The sequence below is a fragment of the Odontomachus brunneus genome, unplaced genomic scaffold (genome assembly GCF_010583005.1).
Source record: "Odontomachus brunneus isolate Ranch 3 - 2012 unplaced genomic scaffold, Obru_v1 Obru_scaffold_004, whole genome shotgun sequence".
NCBI lineage: Eukaryota > Metazoa > Arthropoda > Insecta > Hymenoptera > Formicidae > Odontomachus > Odontomachus brunneus.
Genome location: NW_022639454.1, coordinates 2,325,240 through 2,345,638, shown reverse-complemented (window position 1 = coordinate 2,345,638; position 20,399 = coordinate 2,325,240). Strand labels below are relative to the sequence as shown.

At 32.5% G+C, this 20,399-nt stretch overlaps 2 protein-coding genes across 4 annotated transcripts; both read left to right on the top strand.

Moving 5' to 3' along the window:
* The first annotated feature begins 3,791 nt into the window (after window positions 1–3,791).
* Window positions 3,792–11,231, top strand: LOC116847246 (zinc finger protein 569-like). Of its 2 annotated transcripts, none has more exons than XM_032822056.1 (6): window positions 3,792–3,898; window positions 5,738–6,075; window positions 6,251–7,445; window positions 7,522–7,645; window positions 8,043–8,246; window positions 8,357–11,231. In XM_032822056.1, the coding sequence occupies exons 5-6, from the start codon at window positions 8,155–8,157 to the stop codon at window positions 10,338–10,340; spliced, it is 2,076 nt and encodes a 691-aa protein (XP_032677947.1). In that variant the 5' UTR covers window positions 3,792–3,898; window positions 5,738–6,075; window positions 6,251–7,445; window positions 7,522–7,645; window positions 8,043–8,154; the 3' UTR covers window positions 10,341–11,231. The 2 variants fall into 2 exon arrangements, with proteins under 2 accessions (XP_032677947.1, XP_032677958.1); XM_032822067.1 differs by lacking the exon at window positions 3,792–3,898 and adding an exon at window positions 3,908–4,638.
* A 3,681-nt stretch (window positions 11,232–14,912) lies between these two features.
* LOC116847287 (PR domain zinc finger protein 5-like) lies at window positions 14,913–18,940 on the top strand. Of its 2 annotated transcripts, XR_004378734.1 has the most exons (3): window positions 14,913–15,548; window positions 16,456–18,260; window positions 18,343–18,422. XR_004378734.1 is itself a non-coding variant. In XM_032822132.1 (2 exons), exon 2 carries the CDS (start codon window positions 16,485–16,487, stop codon window positions 17,898–17,900), a length of 1,416 nt encoding a protein of 471 aa, XP_032678023.1. In that variant the 5' UTR covers window positions 14,913–15,548; window positions 16,456–16,484; the 3' UTR covers window positions 17,901–18,940. The 2 variants fall into 2 exon arrangements, 1 of the variants encoding a protein (XP_032678023.1); XM_032822132.1 differs by having other exon boundaries at window positions 16,456–18,940.
* The last annotated feature ends 1,459 nt before the right edge of the window (window positions 18,941–20,399 follow it).

Here is a 20,399-nt window from a genome sequence, read left to right as displayed (position 1 = left end):
TTATATAATAATGTATATATAATTACGTATAAGTATATATTAAAGAAATTATATATTGGAGAAAGAAATAGAGAATGACTTTACGATGAATTATATATTATTTATTATGTATAATTATGTATAATTATATATAACTATATAATTATGTATAAGTATATATTATGTATAATTATATATTATATATATATATATATATATATATTATTTATATATATATATATATATATATATTATTTTGTTTCCTTAAATGAAGAAAACACTGTAGAACGTCAAAATTAATGAAATTTTCGTGAATGTTTTTTGAAAAATGTACTTATCCAGTCGCTTCCCAACTTTGTAGTGTTTTTGCTTGTGTAAATAAAATATTAAAGAAATATATTTAATTTAAGAATAATGTTTATACATTGTATGTAGTGAAAGAAATGTTGAGCGTTGTCCTTATTATCAGCACATAACATACGTAGAGGCTCAATTTTAATTTATAATATTTCCATTTTTTTTGAGCCATCTAAGCACTTTTTTAATACATCATTCTTAGAATAGTTTTTTACGTTTTTTCAAACGGGTTTTTCGGAACAATGCCGTTGCGAGTCACATCTCACTCAGACCTCGCCTTGCGCGCTCATACTTGCGTGCGAGAAATGGACCTGTACGACCATTTAGATTTTGAATTTCAAAACCAAACTTTGGAAATATATTCTATACACAGAGTGCTATTAACTAAAGCAAAAAAATTCGATTTTTGTGTCCCTCTGTAGTGCTTTCCCCTTTTAAGGTTAATAAGGTACTAATGTCATGTCTTTTGATGAATCTCGATGATGAAATTACAATCCTTATGCAGTATACTTCTGAACAAGACTGTTTTTTACGAAATACAGTTGCAATTCTCATTAAAGCATTTTATCTAAGTAGGTAATTTTTAGGAGAAATTTGTTCTTATATATATACTTACATTTTAACAAACATATAGTTAATATTTAAGCGATAAAACATCACATAAATGCAGAAAAAATTTCGCATTATCTCTCCATCTCATTTTGAAATTCTGAAAAAGTATCACACTATTTGCATACTGCGATCATATAATGAATATTCCCGTCGGTGCACGTGCGCGCCCATAACTAGACATACAAAAAGGGAGTGAACGTACAGAAAGCGCTAAAACATCTTTGTATTGTCCGACGACAAGGGTAAAATCGAAAATATTTTTATTGGCAAGCGGCGACCGATAAAGAGTTGGTCCTTTCAGACCCTGAGGTTCATATTAATAATCGTTATTTGTAAATTTATCTCAAGTGGAGGCGGTATTCCTTTTAGCATTGGATTTCAATCGCAGTAATGTTTATTGCTGGAGAGACTAAGATTTTAATTTATATATGAGAATAAGCAGAAAGTTTCAGCTTGTTTACTATAGCGTTGGAACGAAAAATGTCTATCCTGATATGCAGATATAAAGTTCGGAGTAGGAAGTAAGACAAGGGTTTCTGAAGAATTTGTTCTTCCAACTACGATATACCTGTCACTATTATAATACTCATGTAATACTCATTTGATTTCCTGAAATCACATGAGCAATTTTACCAGTAATTAAAATGAATATCGTCCGTGGTATTTATTTGTATAGTAATTAAATATATACTTCAAATATTTGTTCACTATCGATACTTTTGAAACTATGGTCTTCTGGTAATCTGGCATTAAAGCATTTAATCTTTGTTCTGCTACAGAAATAGTAAAATTGTTTTGAATAGTAGAACTATATTGAGTTTCTCCACTCATATGCCGCTTGAGTAGCATCTATGTATTTATATACCACATATGTGGTAATAGTCCGTACCATATATTACTTTCATCAAAAAGTATTGAGAATGGTTCATTTAAACTACGCACGTGCAAAATGTTTTTGTGTTTTCACTAGATTGATACGACTTTCATCGACATCTAGCTGCAACCCGTATGTTATTGTATGTTTTCGTTTGCAAGTAAACACTTGTTTTGTGTGTAAAGCAGTGCTTGCGTTTCACGAGGTTTTCTTCGTGTTGTGTAATGTAGTAATCTACTATTGGATATCGAACCATCCACGTATGTGCAGAATGCCTCATGTCGCAGAGGAAATCTCACGAAAGGGTATAAAGAATTTTTCGGTGATTAATTTTATCATAATTTGTGTTTCAGAGACACATTTGTGGATTGTCTGCATGTTCCGAGTTCTAATAATTTTATGAAAAATATCCTAATGCAAAAATGACGAAGCTATAATACATTTCAAAATATAAATTATTAAATTTGACCAATTATATTGGCTAAAGTACTCGCGCTCAGGTACGGTACATCACAATGGTACAGGTACATGAACATAAGTAAGAATTTGCATAAGATATGAAATTAGATGTAAATCTCTGAAAGAAACGTCAAATGTGTGACAGCTTACTGATTCTCATAAATATATTTTGTGATATTTTATTCATAACATTTTGACGAGATTGTTATTATTTGCGATATGTTCATTTAAATGATAGAAAAGGCAGATTATTATTACATATATTGTTCTATGTATAGAACTTTCGTATCAATATTTGGAAAAGGGATATGTGCATGCAACTGTATCACTGTGTTGTACCGTACCTGAGCGTGCGACTTTTAGCCAGTATAATAGGTCAAATTTAATCGTTTATAATTTCAAAGTATTATAGCCTCGCCATTTTTGTATTAGGATTTTCTTATTCAAATTACTTCAGGAATCTGCCCTTAAGAGATAATGCGACAGTGACGTGACACCATGTATATCTGAAATATATCTGATTGAATATCGCTCGTCGCATATCGCGTGTCGCGTCGTGCATCGTGCTGGTCTGTGAAACCATTAGCGATTAGCGACAAGCGATGAGCGATATCCAACTCTGCTTTAAGAAGAAATAAGAGATCTCATTGGATATCATTCATTGCTCGTCGGTAATCACGTCGTTGTACAAGGCCCAAGACATAGGCTTAAGACATAAGCAATGTGACCAATCACAGTCATAATCGCTATCTGCCAGATTGAGGATGGACTATGACTGGTCATTTTGCTTATTGTTACTGGCTTATGTACAAACCGAATTTAATAGATTTAAAACAAAATATAATTATTAGAGTAACAAATTTATCGTTACCGCTTCTTGATAAATGTAACTACGTTATTGTTACCGATCCCTTACGAATTACCGATCGGAAAAAGTAATGTCGTTACCGTTATAGTTACCGAAAAAAAGTAACTGTAACGGTAACGACATTACAAGTAACACGTTTCTTCCCAACCCTGGTAATACTAATGTGATTTCATAAAACAGATTTTGCCAGTAATTAAAATGAATATTGTACATGGCATTCATTAGTATAGTAATTAACTATGTACTTTAAAATATTTGTTAACTGTCGTCAGTTGATACAATGGCCTAAAGGCCAACAGTAATTTGGCATTAAAGTATTCATTGCATCTTTTCTCTATTATACAAATAGTATAATTATAATGAATAGTACAACTATATTAAAGTTCTCAGTACATGCCATTTGAGTGTTATCTATGTATTTATATATCACATGTATGGTAAAATTTCGTGCCATATATTACTGTGATCCAAAGTATCGGGAATAGTTAAATTAAACTGCGAACGCGCAAAATGTTGACATTTTTTCACCAGATTGGTACGACTTTCATCGATATCTAGCTAGAATCCGTATGTCATTGTCTGTTTTTGTTTGTAAATAAACGCTTGTTTTGTGTGTACAGGAGTGCTGGCATTTCGCGAGATTTTCTTTGCGTGGTATAACGTAGCAGTCTATTATTGGATATCGAACCAACTACATATGCGCAGAAAGCTTCTTGTCGCAGAGGAAATCTCGCGAACTGTCAAAACGGGTATAAAAAATTTTTCCTCTGGCGATTAATCTTACCCTAATTTGTGTTTCAAAGACTCACTTATGAATTGTCTGCACATCCCGGATTCTAATAATTTTATTGGATGATCTATTAAATCCCTAATCGTAAGGAAAGCGGCCTACTCGAAACATACACTCCAAATTATAAAGTACACATCAGAGATCGTCTCTTCGCCCAAAGAAAGTAAACATCACATTACGAAAGAAAATGAGACGAACAATGAGACGGAGCAAGAGTATTACTGCGTGAAGGAAGTCACAAGAAAACAGAAACTCAACGTGGAAGGAATTGCCATAACGAGTGCGGATCATTTTCGTGAGCCCTCAAAGTTTATTCAACATTCCGTACAGAAGATTAGCATTGAAAAGTGTAACAGATGGTACAATTACTCACAGCAAATTAAATTGTCACGATGAGATGTCTTATAGACTGAAGTATACCTGTCCGTACAAGATAAACACTAAGGACAGCTTGAATAAATATATCAAACGGATGCACGAGATGACTTACGATGGATGCGTTCCATTTAACGCTCGCAACGACGCGAGCCTCATTTTATTTTTGTTTAACATCTAATGAATAACAAAAATAAAATGACGCTCGCGTCATTGCGAGCGTTAAGTAGAACGCGCTTGTTTACGAATGTGACATATATGTTTCAAGAAGTTCAGTACAACTTTCAATCTGAAGCGGCATAAGCTTGTGATCCATATTGACAGGTAAGTAATATATTGTGACGAGTGTGTTTGCGTTAGCAAAGGCCAAGAAGCACTACATAACCACAATAGAAGAAAATACTTCAAGTCAGAGTTTTTGTGCAAGATTTGTAAACGTTATTTCACAACCAAAGAAAATCTCGAGCAGCATGTCCAGAGACACAAAGATACACACTGTACGGTCTACGGAAAACGTTAACAAGGAAATATAATTTGGAGGAGCACATGCGACTCCATATGGTTGAAAAATAAAAATTCTGGAATATGTACGGCAAGGCATACGCCCAGAGCTGTAGTCGGTACAAGTACACGAAGAAACAAGTCCGCAATTATGATAATTTCTTTAAGAAAAAAGAAAAAAACATGATTGCGAACTGTCTGAAGCTCTGCGAGATGAAAGAAAGTGATCATTTAGATCTAACAAAAGAAACAAGAGAAAGGAAGAAATAATCTGCTTTTATATGTGCAGTTTTCAACGAGAAAGCATCATTTAAAACACATCAACCACAATCTTTCACAATCTCACGTCGTCTTCTCAACGAAGATCATCTTTCTACAAATATTACTATTGAATTTTGTACTTATTTTGTAATTAATTATAATACCTAAGTGCATTATTTCGTCTACTATAGAATTAATATGATATTTTTTTGTGAAACACGATAAAACTTGTTACAATAATAAAATTCCAGTCTACATGTAAGGTATTTGCAAACTAGGAATAAAACCTGAAAATATATTTGCCGCTCTTACCAAGAAAAGCCAATTTTGCGAGATTCGTTACCATTGCTGTAATTCACTTTGTAATATCCACTAAATTTCTGTACTCAAAATATGCCGCATATAGAAAATAATTTAAAAGACAATATATATATATATATATATATATATATATATATATATATGTACGTATATAAAAATTACTTTCTGAGTTTTTGTTTTATTTGTATTTAATTTGTTTAACATATTAATATTTTAATACTTCTAATAAAGTCCTCATACAATTGAAACACCACAAATAATTTTCAGTCCTTGAACCTAGTATTTTATTATTTGTGCTTTACTAGTATATTAATTGATTTGGTTGTAATTTGTGTTTTAGTTACTTTGTCTCTGCGCTTATGGCACACAGAGGTACCTAGTATTTCTCGAGAATCGATTCAGTACATATCGCTTTCCAAAAACAGTAATTCTTCGATTACGGATCGTGGGGAAACCTAGGCTGTCAACTCAGAGATGATCGCATCCATGCATGGAGTCGGAGTATTCTTGGAAGTGTTCTGTATGCGGCATTTAAAATTCAACGCTAACTTCGAGAAACACGGTAGACATGTTGTAGATGAGAGTATACCTGCCACGAGTGTTCTTACAAGACAGATACAAAGGATTGTTTAATTGAACACATAAAATCGAGACACAAGTCTACCGGCCATTTCAAACGTGAGATATGCTTCAAGAAATTGAAATCGTAGTGCATTGTTAAAAAACATAAAGAAACCGTCCGCGCTAACACACGGCCAATAAAATGCGACAAGTGTGATGACGTCTTCAAGCAAAAATATAGCCTAAACAAACATCAGTGCAAAGTACACTCACAAGCGAATTTTTTTTGCAGAAATAAGAAAATCTTCAAAACGCAGGATGACCTGGACCATGTCTTTTGTAGGACGATGAATCTCGATAATGAAATTACAATCCTTATGCAGCATACTTCTGAACAAGATTGTTCTTTATGAAATGCAGTTGTAGTTCTCATTAAAACATATTATCTAGGTTTATAATTTTTCTGGAAAATTTCTTGTTATATTTGTACTGATCTTGTAACAAACATATAGTTGTCATATGTTTTAATATTTTGATTCATGCTTAGTTTTGTGATAATTGCAACAGAAAATCAAGAATTAAAGGACTAATTAATAAAAAATAAATATTTTATATTATTTTGACATTACATTTTATGGGATTCTATCCCACACAGCACAGAAGTTCAAAGAAGCTTTCAGAAAGATTACAGAAAATCTCAGAAAGATTCAATGTTTCTGAAACCTTTCTGAAAGCTTTTTGAAATTCCTGTGCTGTGTGGCATGTGTCTTATGTGTCAATAACGAAATTACGATGGTTGGGCAGCAATTATTGTTACTGGCGAATGTTTGAGTGATAAAAGTGATAAAATATCAGATAAATATAAAAAAAATTCCATTTCTCTCTCTCATTTTGAAATTTATAAAAAACGTCACACTACACGCACCCTGCGATCATCTGACGAATATTTACGATGCACGCACGCACACGTAATTATGCATAAGAAACATAAAACTGTCATACGTTTTAATATATTTATTCATTTTTGGTTGAGCGATAAGAACGGCAGAAAAGCAAGAATTAAAGATCAAATAACTGAAAACATAACAATAATTAAATTATTTTAATATTATCATTTTTATAATATTAAATGTGTCTTACAATAGCTCAATTACTATGATTGTGAAGTGAGTGTTACGGGCAAATATTTAAGTGATAAACCATTAGATGAATGTAGCAGAAATTTTCCTCCAGTATGCTTAATTTGTAATTATTATCTTTATGTTTTATTTGCATCTTATCTCGTTATTCATTTTTTTTTTGTGAAAACAGGTAATAACTTTTAATATTAATTGTTTTTATTTATATAATTTTTAATTTTCATATTTACGAATCAATCATTACTCTTTTATACTTTCTACTTTTCCTTTGTAGAGAATGGGCTATTTTGTAAAAATATTATGAAGAAGAAAAGTAAAAAAAAGATTTTATACCATTTGATACTTGAAGTAAGTAAACTAAATATTCAACGATAAATTATCCTTATTTGTAACATTGTTTATTACGATCACGATTAAACGTTAGTATAGGGAAGAATATTGTCGAAGACTCGGTGGCTGAATTAGCGCCTTATGGCACGGTGCCAGAATGTCAGAAGCTAAGGTTGACTCTAAGCTGTGGCAATATCTTCTGCAACACAAAAATTAAAGTTAGTGTATCATAAAATTAGAATGTAATTAAAATAAGTAGAAAATAATTTCGTTTGGGATGGGGATGGGCAAAATTATTAGATAAATTAAGTTTAATTATAAAAAGGAAAAATATATAATAAAACATATTGTCAAAGGTTTTCTTGGCGTGTATATTTACACTGTCAAACACACTTATAATTTAGCAAATATCATTTTGCGTCCTACTTTGATATACCAAGTTCTCATATTGTTTGAACAATTATATTTTTATGCGTGTCCCCTACATTCGCTTTGTAAAATAGTGAAATACTAATTTCAGCAATTCATACTCTTGAATTATGTAACGTGAATATTTAGTGGTAAATTATGCCTGGCGTTTGATATTATTTAATTCTATCGTAATTCATTTTTCAGAAGTTCACCTAAGGGACCTCAGTTCTCTGAAATTCTGCATTATCTAAAGGATGATCGAAATGATTCATCTAATGATTTCCGAGCCGTAAAGGATGCTGAAGATGTGGAAAATATGTTTGAAATTATAGAGGACATCATCCTTCGGGAAAAATTGAATGCTCATGCAAAGAATGTCGATGAACTATCTTGTGGTTCCTACGATAGGTATGTGTACGAAACGAAATTTAAGCTCTACTTGACACGGCTCAAATTGAATAGCTGGTCATACCTTCAGTGATTTAAGTTGTTTAACTTAATTATAATTTGTGTTTTAGTGTGTTACCTCGTGAATCGATTCAGAACATATCAATTTCCAAAAATAGTAATACTTCGGTTACGGATCGTCTCGAAGCCTATGATGTCAACTCAGAAATGATCGCCTCGATGGAGCAGAAGAACTCTTGGCCCTGCTCTGCATGCGGCAAAACTTTCATGTACAAGATATCCCTTTTGAAACATATAAGCTTGAATAATTGCCTGCAATGCAAAATTTGCAACCAGAAATTTAACGTGTTAGAAGAATTTAAACGTCACGGTTGGACGTGTCGTAGACGTCTGACGTGCCGCAAGTGTTCCTTCAAGGCAAGTACATTGGAGGATATGAATGAACACATGAAATCGGTACACAATACTATCGACGTTTTACCGATACGTTGTGACATATGCTTCAAGGATTTTTCGAGGCAGGATATTCTGGAGAGACATAAGGAAACACGTCATGTGGATAACATACAATCGTTCAAATGTGACAAATGTGATTGCATCTTGAAGAACAAACGTACCCTACAGATGCACTTAAGAAGACACACAAAGGCGAACACTTTGATGAAATGTTTTGCATGCGGCAGAAATTTCAAAAACAAGGTTCTTTTCAAGAAACACATAAGCTTGAATAATTGCATGCAATGCCAAATTTGCGACCAGAAGTTTGACGTGTTAGAAAAATTTATTCGTCACTCTAAAATGTGTACTAAAACTGAGTATACCTGTCGCGAGTGTTCTTACAAGACAGATACAAAGAACTGTTTGATTAAACATATGAAATCAGTACACAATGCTATTGACGTTTTACCGATATTTTGTGACATATGCATCATGAGTTTTGAGAGGCAGAAAAGTCTTAAGAGACATCAGGAAACAGTTCATGCGGAAAACATACAATCGTTAAAATGTGACAAGTGTGGTCTCACCTTGAAGAACAAATATACCCTTCAGAAACACTTAAAAAAACACACGCCAGAGGTGGACACGTTGATGAAATGTCCTACATGCCGCAGAAGTTTCAAATACAAGGTTTCCTTCGAGAAACACATAAGTTTGAATAATTGCCTACAATGCAAAATTTGCGATCAGGACTTTGATGTGTTAGAAGAATTTAATCGTCACGGTTGGACGTGTCGTACACGTCTGACGTGCCGCAAGTGTTCCTTCAAGGGAAGTACATTGAAGGATATGAATGAACACATGAAATCGGTACACAATACTATCGACGTTTTACCGATATCTTGTAATATATGCTTAAAGAATTTTCCGAGGCAGCAGCATCTGAAGAGACATAAGGAAACAGTTCATGTGGACACGTTGATAAAATGTCCTGCATGCGGCAGAAATTTCAAAAACAAGGTTCTCCTCGAGAAACACATAAGCTTGAATAATTGCCTGCAATGCCAAATTTGCGACCAGAAGTTTGACGTGTTAGAAAAATTTATTCGTCACTATAAAATGTGTACTAAAACTGAGTATACCTGTCGCGAGTGTGCTTACAAGACACATTCAAAGAACTGTTTTATTACACACATTAAATCAGTACACAATACTATCGACGTTTTACCGATATTTTGTGATATATGCTCCATGAGTTTTGAGAGTCAGAGAAATCTTAAGAGACATAAGGAAACAGTTCATGCGGAAAACATACAATCGTTAAAATGTGACAAGTGTGGTCTCACCTTGAAGAACAAATATACCCTTCAGAAACACTTAAAAAAACACACGCCAGAGGTGGACACGTTGATGAAATGTCCTACATGCGGCAGAAGTTTCAAATACAAAGTTTCCTTCGAGAAACACATAAGTTTGAATAATTGCCAGCAATGCAAAATTTGCGAACAGAAGTTTGACGTGTTAGAAGAATTTAATCGTCACGGTTTGACGTATCGTAGACGTCTGACGTGCCGCAAGTGTTCCTTCAAGGCAAGTACATTGAAAGATATGAGTGAACACGTGAAATCGGTACACAATTTGCCACCAGAAGTTTGACTTGCTAGAAGAAATATATCGTCACGATAAGACGTGTCGTATACCAGAGTATATCTGCCACGAGTGTTCCTAGAAGATAACTACAGAGGATTGTTTGATTGAACACATAACATGGAAACACAAGACTACCGCCCCTATGTTTCATGATATTAAAATCGCAGAGCATTCTTAAGAAACATAAGGAAACCGTTCACGCTAACACATAGTCAATAAGAAGCGATAAGTGCGATAGTGTCTTCAAGCACAAATATAACTGAAACAAACATTAGCGCAAAGTATACTCACAGGAAAATTTTTTTCTGCAGAAGTTGTAATAAGATCTTCTAAACGCACGATGAACTGGGCCGACGTATCAGATTTGAACTTGTCCGTATTGCAAGAAGATATTACAATTCACTAGTAAAGAGTCACACTTGCGGCTTGATACACGAATGAGAGACCTTTTTTCTGCGACGTTTACGACAACACGAGTATTTCTAAGGGTAATTTGTACAACCATATAATGAACCATCATTCTGTTTCCTGAATAGTTGGCTATATTCAAGGAAAGTATCGTTTCCGTGAGTCAAAAGAAAGCAATTATTTAGATCACTCAAAAGAATGGGCAGTAGGAGAAAAATAATATGTTTGCAGCTCTCTTTACGTTGCACTTTCGTGACGAAGTATCTTTCTACGAATGTTACTATTAAATTTTGTATTAATTTTAATTACTTACACTGTTTTTATAGATTTTTAATAGATTAAGTGACACTCTACACGCAAAATAATAAGCGCGGTACTTAAGAAAGAAATAGAGTATGACTTTACGACGAATTATATATTATGTATTACGTAATTATATATTAATTATATATAAATATATATAATTATATATATATATATATATATATATATATATATATATAATGTATATATAATTACGTATTAGTATATATTAAAGAAATTATATATTGGAGAAAGAAATAGAGAATGACTTTACGATGAATTATATATTATTTATTATGTATAATTATGTATAATTATATATAACTATATAATTATGTATAAGTATATATTATGTATAATTATATATTATATATATATATATATATATATATTATTTATATATATATATATATATATATATTATTTTGTTTCCTTAAATGAAGAAAACACTGTAGAACGTCAAAATTAATGAAATTTTCGTGAATGTTTTTTGAAGAATGTACTTATCCAGTCGCTTCCCAACTTTGTAGTGTTTTTGCTTGTGTAAATAAAATATTAAAGAAATATATTTAATTTAAGAATAATGTTTATACATTGTATGTAGTGAAAGAAATGTTGAGCGTTGTGACAGAGTCGGCGCAAAACAGTGTACATTTTGTCTCCTGTTGAATTTGTCTGAAACCAAAATAGGGTAACATTATTTTAATTTTTATGGATATAATTTGACGATGAACCTAAACAAGTCAAAAAACATTTTTGTAATTCACAAAAAAAGCAGCCCATGAATCAAAAGTTTGATTGGCTCTCATAGAAATCCATTTTTGTGTACGTAAAAATATTGTTTAATAAATAATGTTATAGATTGCATACGTTCATCAAGTAATAAATATAATAAACTAAATGTATATAAAAGGGCAAGTCCATTGGTTAAATTGTTATTGAATTATCTTGCATATTAGTTTGAAAGAAGTCTTTTCAAGAAAAACGCGTTTAAAATTTCGAGAAAAACACGTTTATAGTTATAAAAAATTGTAAACTTACAGTTGTTTTCTGCAAATTCCCGATATTCCTGCCTCATATAGTAAACCTTCAGCTTCTTCAAACAAGTCATTTTGCTCAAGTTGATGTTGTTTATTTGCTATTCGAGACTCTTTACTGCGACGTAGGCTGCGGCGCGTCTGTCTCTTTATTAGCTCGGCGTTTTTATTATCAGCACATAACATACGTAGAGGCTCAATTTTAATTTATAATATTTCCATTTTTTTGAGCCATCTAAGCACTTTTTTAAAACATCATTCTTAGAATAGTTATTTACGTTTTTTCAAACGGGTTTTTCGGAACAAAGCCGTTGCGAGTCACACCTCGCTCAGACCTAGCCTTACACGCTCGTACTTGCGCGCGAGTAATGGACCTGTATGACCATTTCGATTTTGAATTTCAAAATTTAATTTTGGAAATATATTCTATACATATAGCACTATAAAGTAAAACAAAAAAAATCGGTTTCTGTGACACTCTACAGTGCTTTCCTCTTTTAAGGTAAATGAAGTCATATCATGTTTAATATCATGTCTAATATTATGTCTTTTGATGAATCTCGATATGAAATTACAATACTTATGCAGTATACTTCCGAACAAGACTGTTTTGTACGAAATACAGTTGCAATTCTCATTAAAGCATTTTATCTAATTTGATAATTTTTCTGAGAAATTTGTTTTTATATTTGTACTTACATTTTAACAAACATAAAGTTAATATTTAAATTTTAATATATCATATAAATGGAGAAAAAACTTCCCTTTCTCTGTCCCTCTTACTCTGAATTTCTGGAAAAGCATCACACTATACGCATACTGCACTGAGAAAAAAATGTATGATATTTGGAACTATAATGGCATAGTAAAAAGATTATAGTTAGGAATATAATTTTTATAGTAAATGTTAACGTAATATTTGTAATATTTACAATATAAGCATAGTATAACTTACCCGGTGAAAAATTTTTACCAAAAATTATAATTATTCGAAATAAAAAATATAGTGAGGCAGCAAACAGGCTACGAATGGTAAGAGAAATTAACTATTTCATATAGTTAATACTATTGGAATATTTGGCAAATATAGGTACATGTAACTATATTCCCAAAAAATTCTTTACCATATATATAGAGTAATACGATGGTGACTATAAATCTGTGTTCATTCTACTATAACTTCATGTTTAGATGAACTATAAATATATTTTTAGGCCAAAACAAACTATAAAATATAGTGAGATTATAGTTATTCCAACTATTTTTTTTCTTAGTGTGCGACCATATGGTGAATATTCCCGTCGATGTACGTGCGAGCACATAACTAGAGATACAAAAAAGGCGTGAACGCACAGAAAGCGAGTAAATATCTTTTCGCTTGCATTATGATTATGTTCGGTGATATCCGACGAAAAATGTGTGACATCGGAAATATCTTTATCGACAAACGCACAGCACGTTAAGCCGACAGATCAATAACTGGTTCTTTCAGACCCTCCAGCCCATATTCCTAATTGTTATTTGTAAATTTATCTTAAGCAAAGCTAACATTCCTTTCAGCATTTGGTTGACGATTTCAATCGCAGTAATATTTATAGCTGGAGACTAACCCTTGGGCGACAACCTTGCTTTAAACTTTAAGCCGTAAGATATTGACAAATCATAACTGATTATTTTTTAAATAATCGACTGGGGTTAGTCAATTTCATACGGCTTAAAATTAAAGCAAGATTGTGGACGAGGAGTAAGATTTCAATTTATTGTGCATAAACGGAAGACCTCACATTGTTTATAGTAATCTTGGATGCAACGTGATATATCTATCCTGATATGCAGAACACAAAGTCTGGAGTAGGAAGATAAAACAAGTTTTTTCGAAGAATGTGTTCTTGCGAAAATAATATACAGATATACTATTGTGTAATGCTCATGAGATTTCCTGAAACAGATTTTGGTAATAGTTAAAATGAATATTATACGTGGCATTCATTTGTATATTAATTAACTATATACTTTAAAATATTTGTTCACTGTCGACACTGTTGATGCTATGGCCTACTGGTAATTTGGCATTAAAACCAATTTATCTTGGTTCTACTATAGAAATAGTATAACTATATTCAATAGTAGAACTATATTAAGCTTCTCAGTATATACCACTTGTATCTTATCAGTATCTTATCGGTATCTTATCAGTATATACACTTGAGTTGTATCTGTGTGTTTATATACCAAATGTATGGTAAAAGTTCGTACCTTATATTACTGTTTCATAAACGGAATAGTTCATTTAAACTGCGCGCGTGCAAAACGTTGTATTTTTTCACCAGATTGGTACGACTTTCATGGACATCTAGCTGCCATCCATATGTCAATTTCCGTTTTTGTTTGCAAATAAAAATTTTATGTGTAAAGCAGTGCTAACGGTTCGCGACATTTTCTTCGTGTGGTGTAACATAGCAGTCAGCTATTGTATATTGCACCATCCATGTATATGCAGAAGGCCTACTGTCGCGGAGAAAATGTTGCCAACTGCCAAAACTGATACAAAAAATTTTTGCTTCGGCAATTAATTTTATCCTAATTTTTATTTTAGAGACTTATCTATGAACGCTCCGTTCAGAATTCTAATAATTTTATTGGCACATCTATTTATTCGTTTGATCGTAAAGGATGTTGATTACTTGGAACATAAGCTCGAAAGTATAGAGTATATACCGCAGATAGACTTCTTGCCAAAAAAGTAAACATCACATTACGAGAAAAACTGATAAGATCAATGAGATGCAGCAAGTATATTATTGTATGAAGGAAGTCACAAGAAAATAGAACCTCAACGAAGAAAGAATTGCCATAAAGAACGAGGATTTTCTTTGGGAATGTTCTGAGTATAGAGAACATTCTGTACGGAAGATTAGCATGGAAAAACGTAACATAACAGAATGTACAATTATTCACAGTAAATTTGAGGTCAGAACTTCAGCTTTTAGTGTAAATTAAATTGTCAAGACGAGATATCGCATGGACTTATGTATACATGTCCCAAATATCCGTACAAGATAAACAGAAAGGACAGCCTGAATAAACACATCAAACGGATACAGGGGATTACCTACGATTACGACTGATATATGTGCGTCAATAATTTTAAAACGATTTACGATTTGAAGCGGACCAGGTTGCAGACCATACTGACCGGCAGGTGGTACATTGTGGCGAGGGAGTTTACGTCAGAAAAAGCCAAAATGTACTGTATAACCATAAAAGAAGAAAACATTTCAAGTCAGAATCCTTCTGCAAGATATGTAAACATTATTTTACAACAAAAGAAAATCTCAAGCGGCATATCCAGGGGCACAAAAATAAATGCTGTACCGTCTACAGAAAACGTTAACAAGAAAAGATAATTTAGAGGAGCACATGAGGACTCGTACGGTTGAAAAATAATACTTCCGTGGTATTTTCGGTAAGACATACTCCCAGAATAGTAGTGCGTATAAGTAAACGAGAAAACAATCAGGTTCACTCAACATAATTAAGATGATTTTCTGAAAAAGAAAACGAAAAAACATCATTGCAAATATTCTGATGGTCCGTGAGACGGAAGAAAGTAGCCATTCAGATTAAACAAGAGAAACAGGAGGAAGAAAGAAATAATCTGCTTTTATTTGTGTAGTTTTCGACCAGAAAATATCATTTGAAACTTATCTACAAAAAATTTTTCCTCACCATCTCAAGACAGATTATCTTTCTACGAATATTATTATTAAATTTTGTATTTATTTTGTAATTAATTACGGTTTATGCAGATTCTTAATATATCTACTGATCCTCCGTGCGTTGCAATAAACGTGATTATTAAGATGGAACTGACTTTATATTGGGCTGTATACGTTTGTACGTTATTTCATCTACTATAGAATCAACATATTTCTTTTTGTGAAAAACGACAAGCCTTAATACAATAATAAAGTTTCAATCGACATGTAATATATTTGCAAATTAGAAGAAACACTTGAAAAGATATTTGCTACTTTTACCAAGAAAAAACGACTCTGCAAGATTCGTTGGCATTGTCGCAACTCGCTTTGTAACAAATATACTCTTTATGCCTTCTTGAAATATTTACTTAATTTCTGTATCCAAAATGTTGAAAATAATTTGAAGGATGATTAAAACGGAAAACCTTCATTGCTTTCTTCATTTTTCTTAAATTATTTTAACGTACTAATATTTTAATGATTCCCATAAAATTGTCGTATAGTTAAAACATCATAAATAAATTCAATATTGATCGGTTGACAAATCTCTAATAATTGATTATTAGTACTTTATTAGTATATTATTTGATTTGATTGTAATTTGTGTTTTAGTGACTTTGCCTCTGCACTAATGATACACAATGATACCTAGTACTTCTCAAGAATCGGCACAGAACGTATCGTCTTCAAAAAATAGTAATTCTTCAGTTACGGATCGTCCGGAAACCCAGAATGTCAAGTCAAAAATAATGGCCTCGATGGAGCATGAGTACCCTTGGTCGTGCTCTGTATGCGGCAAACCTTTCTGGCACAAGATCTCCTTTTTGAAACACAGGACCTTGAATGAATGCCTGATATGCAAAATTTGCCACATGAAGTTTGACCTGCCAGAAGAATTATATCGTCACAATGAGACGTGTCGTAGCCCAGAGTATCCCCACAGCAAGTGTTCCTTTGGTGCAGATACATTGATGAGTTTGAGTGAACACATGAAAGCGGTACACAATACTATCGACGTTTTACCGATATCTTGTGACATATGCTCAAAGAAATTTTTAAGGCGGTATCATTTGAAGAGACATAAGGAAACAGTTCATGTGGACACGTTGAGAAAATGTCCTGCATGCCGCAGAAATTTCAAAAACAAGGTTCTCCTCGAGAAACACATAAGCTTGAATAATTGCCTGCAATGCCAAATTTGCGACCAGAAGTTTGACGTGTTAGAAAAATTTATTCGTCACTATAAAATGTGTACTAAAACTGAGTATACCTGTCGCGAGTGTTCTTACAAGACACGTTCAAAGAACTGTTTTATTACACACATTAAATCAGTACACAATGCTATCGACGTTTTACCGATATTTTGTGACATATGCTTAAAGAATTTTACGAGGCAGCCACATCTGAAGAGACATAAGGAATCCGTTCATGTGGATAACACACAATCGTTTAAATGTGATTGCATCTTGAAGAACAAACGTACCCTACAGATGCACTTAAGAATACACACAAAGGCGAACACTTTGATGAAATGTTCTGCATGCCGCAGAAATTTCAAAAACAAGGTTCTTTTCGAGAAACACATAAGCTTGAATAATTGCCTGCAATGTCAAATTTGCGACCAGAAGTTTGACGTGTTAGAAAAATTTATTCGTCACTCTAAAATGTGTACTAAAACTGAGTATACCTGTCGCGAGTGTTCTTACAAGACAGATACAAAGAACTGTTTGATTAAACATATGAAATCAGTACACAATGCTATTGACGTTTTACCGATATTTTGTGACATATGCATCATGAGTTTTGAGAGGCAGAAAAGTCTTAAGAGACATCAAGAAACAGTTCATGCGGAAAACATACAATCGTTAAAATGTGACAAGTGTGGTCTCACCTTGAAGAACAAATATACCCTTCAGAATCACTTAAAAAAACACACGTCAGAGGTGGACACGTTGATGAAATGTCCTACATGCGGCAAAATTTTCAAATACAAAGTTTCTTACGTGAAACACATAAGTTTGAATAATTGCCTGCAATGCAAAATTTGCGACCAGTAGTTTAACGTGTTAGAAGAATTTAATCGTCACGATTGGACGTGTCATAGACGTCTGACGTGCCGCAAGTGTTCCTTCAAGGCAAGTATATTGAAGGATATGAGTGAACACGTGAAATCGGTACACGATTTGCCACCAGAAGTTTGACTTGCTAGAAGAAATATATCGTCACGATAAGACGTGTCGTATATCAGAGTATATCTGCCACGAGTGTTCCTAGAAGATAACTACAGAGGATTGTTTGATTGAACACATAACATGGAAACTACCGCCCCTATGTTTTATGATATAAAAATCGCAGAGCATTCTTAAGAAAAATAAGGAAACCGTTCACGCTAACACACAGTCAATAAGAAGCGATAAGTACGATAGTGTCTTCAAGCACAAATATAACTGAAACAAACATTAGCACAAAGTACATTTACAGGAAAATTTTTTTCTGCAGAACTTGTAATAAGATCTTCTAAACGCACGATGACTGGACCGACATAGTGCCGAGTATCAGAGTTGAACTTGTCCGTATTGCAAGAAGATATTACCATTCACTAGTAAAGAGTCACACTTGCGGCATGATATACGAATGAGAGACCTTTTTTCTGCGACGTTTACGACAACACGTATATTTCGAAGGGTAATTTGTACAACTATGTAATAAAACATTATTCTGTTTCCTGAATCGTTGGCTATATTCAAGGAAAGTATCGTTTCCCTCGGCTCGTGAGTCAAAAGAAAGCAATTATTTAGATCACTCAAAAGAATGGGCAGAAGGAGAGAAATAATATATTTGCAGCTCTCTTTACGTTGCACTTTCGTGACGAAGTATCTTTCTACGAATGTTACTATTGAATTTTGTATTAATTTTAATTATTTACGCTGTTTTTATAGATTTTTAGTAGATTAAGTGACACTCTACACGCAAAATAATAAACGCGGTACTTAAGAAAGAAATAGAGCATGACTTTACGACGAATTATATATTATGTATTACGTAATTATATTTTATATATATATATATATATATATATATATATATATATATATATATAATAATGTATATATAATTGCGTATAAGTGTATATTAAAGAAAGTACATATTTGAGAAAAAAATAGAGAATGACTTTATGATGAATTATATATTATGTATTATTTATAATTATGTATAATTATATATTATATATATATATATATATATATATATATATATATATATATTATTTTGTTTCCTTAAATGGGGAAAACACTGTAGAACGTCAAAATTAATGAAATTTTCGTTAATGCTTTTTGAAGAATGTACTTATCCAGGCGCTTCCCAACTTTGTAGTGTTTTTGTTTGTGTAAATAAAATATTAAAGAAATATATATAATTTAAGAATAATGTTTATACATTGTATGTAGTGAAAGAAATGTTGAGCATTGTGACAGATTCGGCGCAAAACAGTGTACATTTTGTCTCCTGTTGAATTTGTCTGAAACCAAAATAGGGTAACATTATTTTAATTTTTAAAAATATAATTTGACGATGAACCTAAACAAGTCGAAAAAAATTTTTGTAATTCACAAAAAAGCAGCCCATGAATTAAAAGTTTGATTGGCACTCATAGAAATCCATTTTTGTGTACGCAAAAATATTGTTTAAATAAATAATTTTATGGATTGCATACGTTCATCAAGTAATAAATATAATAAACTAAATGCATATAAAAGGGCAAGTCTATTGGTTAAATTGTTATTGAATTATCTTGCATATTAGTTTGAAAGAAGTCTTTTCACGAAAAACGCGTTTATAATTTCGAGAAAAACGCGTTTAAAGTTATAGAAAATTGTAAACTTACAGTTGTTTTCTGCAAATACCGATATTCCTGCCCCATACAGTAAAGCTTCAGCTTCTTCAAACAAGTCATTTTGCTCAAGTAGGTGTTGTTTATTTGCTATTCGAGACTCTTTACTGCGACGTAGGCTGCGGAGCGCCTGTCTCTTTATTGGCTCGGCGTCCTTATTATGAGCACATAATATACATAGAGGCTCAATTTTAATTTATAATTTCCATTTTTTCGAGCCGATCTAAGCACCTTTTTAATATATTTTTCTTAGAATAGTTTTTACGTTTTCTCAAATGGGTTTTTCGGAACAATGCCGTTGCGAGTCACACCTCGCTCAGACCTCGCCTTGCGCGCTCATACTTGCGTGCGAGAAATGGTACTGTACGACCATTTAGATTTTGAATTTCAAAACCAAACTTTGGAAATATATTCTATACACAGAGTACTATTAACTAAAGTAAAAAAATTCCATTTTTGTGACCCTCTGTAGTGCTTTCCCCTTTTAAGGTTAATAAGGTACTAATGTCATGTCTTTTGATGAATCGCGATGATGAAATTACAATCCTTATGCAGTATACTTCTGAACAAGACTGTTTTTTACGAAATGTAATTGCAATTCTCATTAAAGCATTTTATCTAAGTAGGTAATTTTTAGGAGAAATTTGTTTTTATATATGTACTT

What these genes read in the sequence shown, in the direction of transcription:
- LOC116847246 (XM_032822056.1), top strand. Translation starts at nt 8,155, where the DNA reads ATGTTTGAAATTATAGAGGACATCATCCTTCGGGAAAAATTGAATGCT. An exon ending in TCTTGTGGTTCCTACGATAG is followed by an intron (nt 8,247 to 8,356) that starts GTATGTGTACGA and finishes TTTGTGTTTTAG; the next exon opens with TGTGTTACCTCGTGAATCGA.
- LOC116847287 (XM_032822132.1), top strand. Translation starts at nt 16,485, where the DNA reads ATGATACCTAGTACTTCTCAAGAATCGGCACAGAACGTATCGTCTTCA.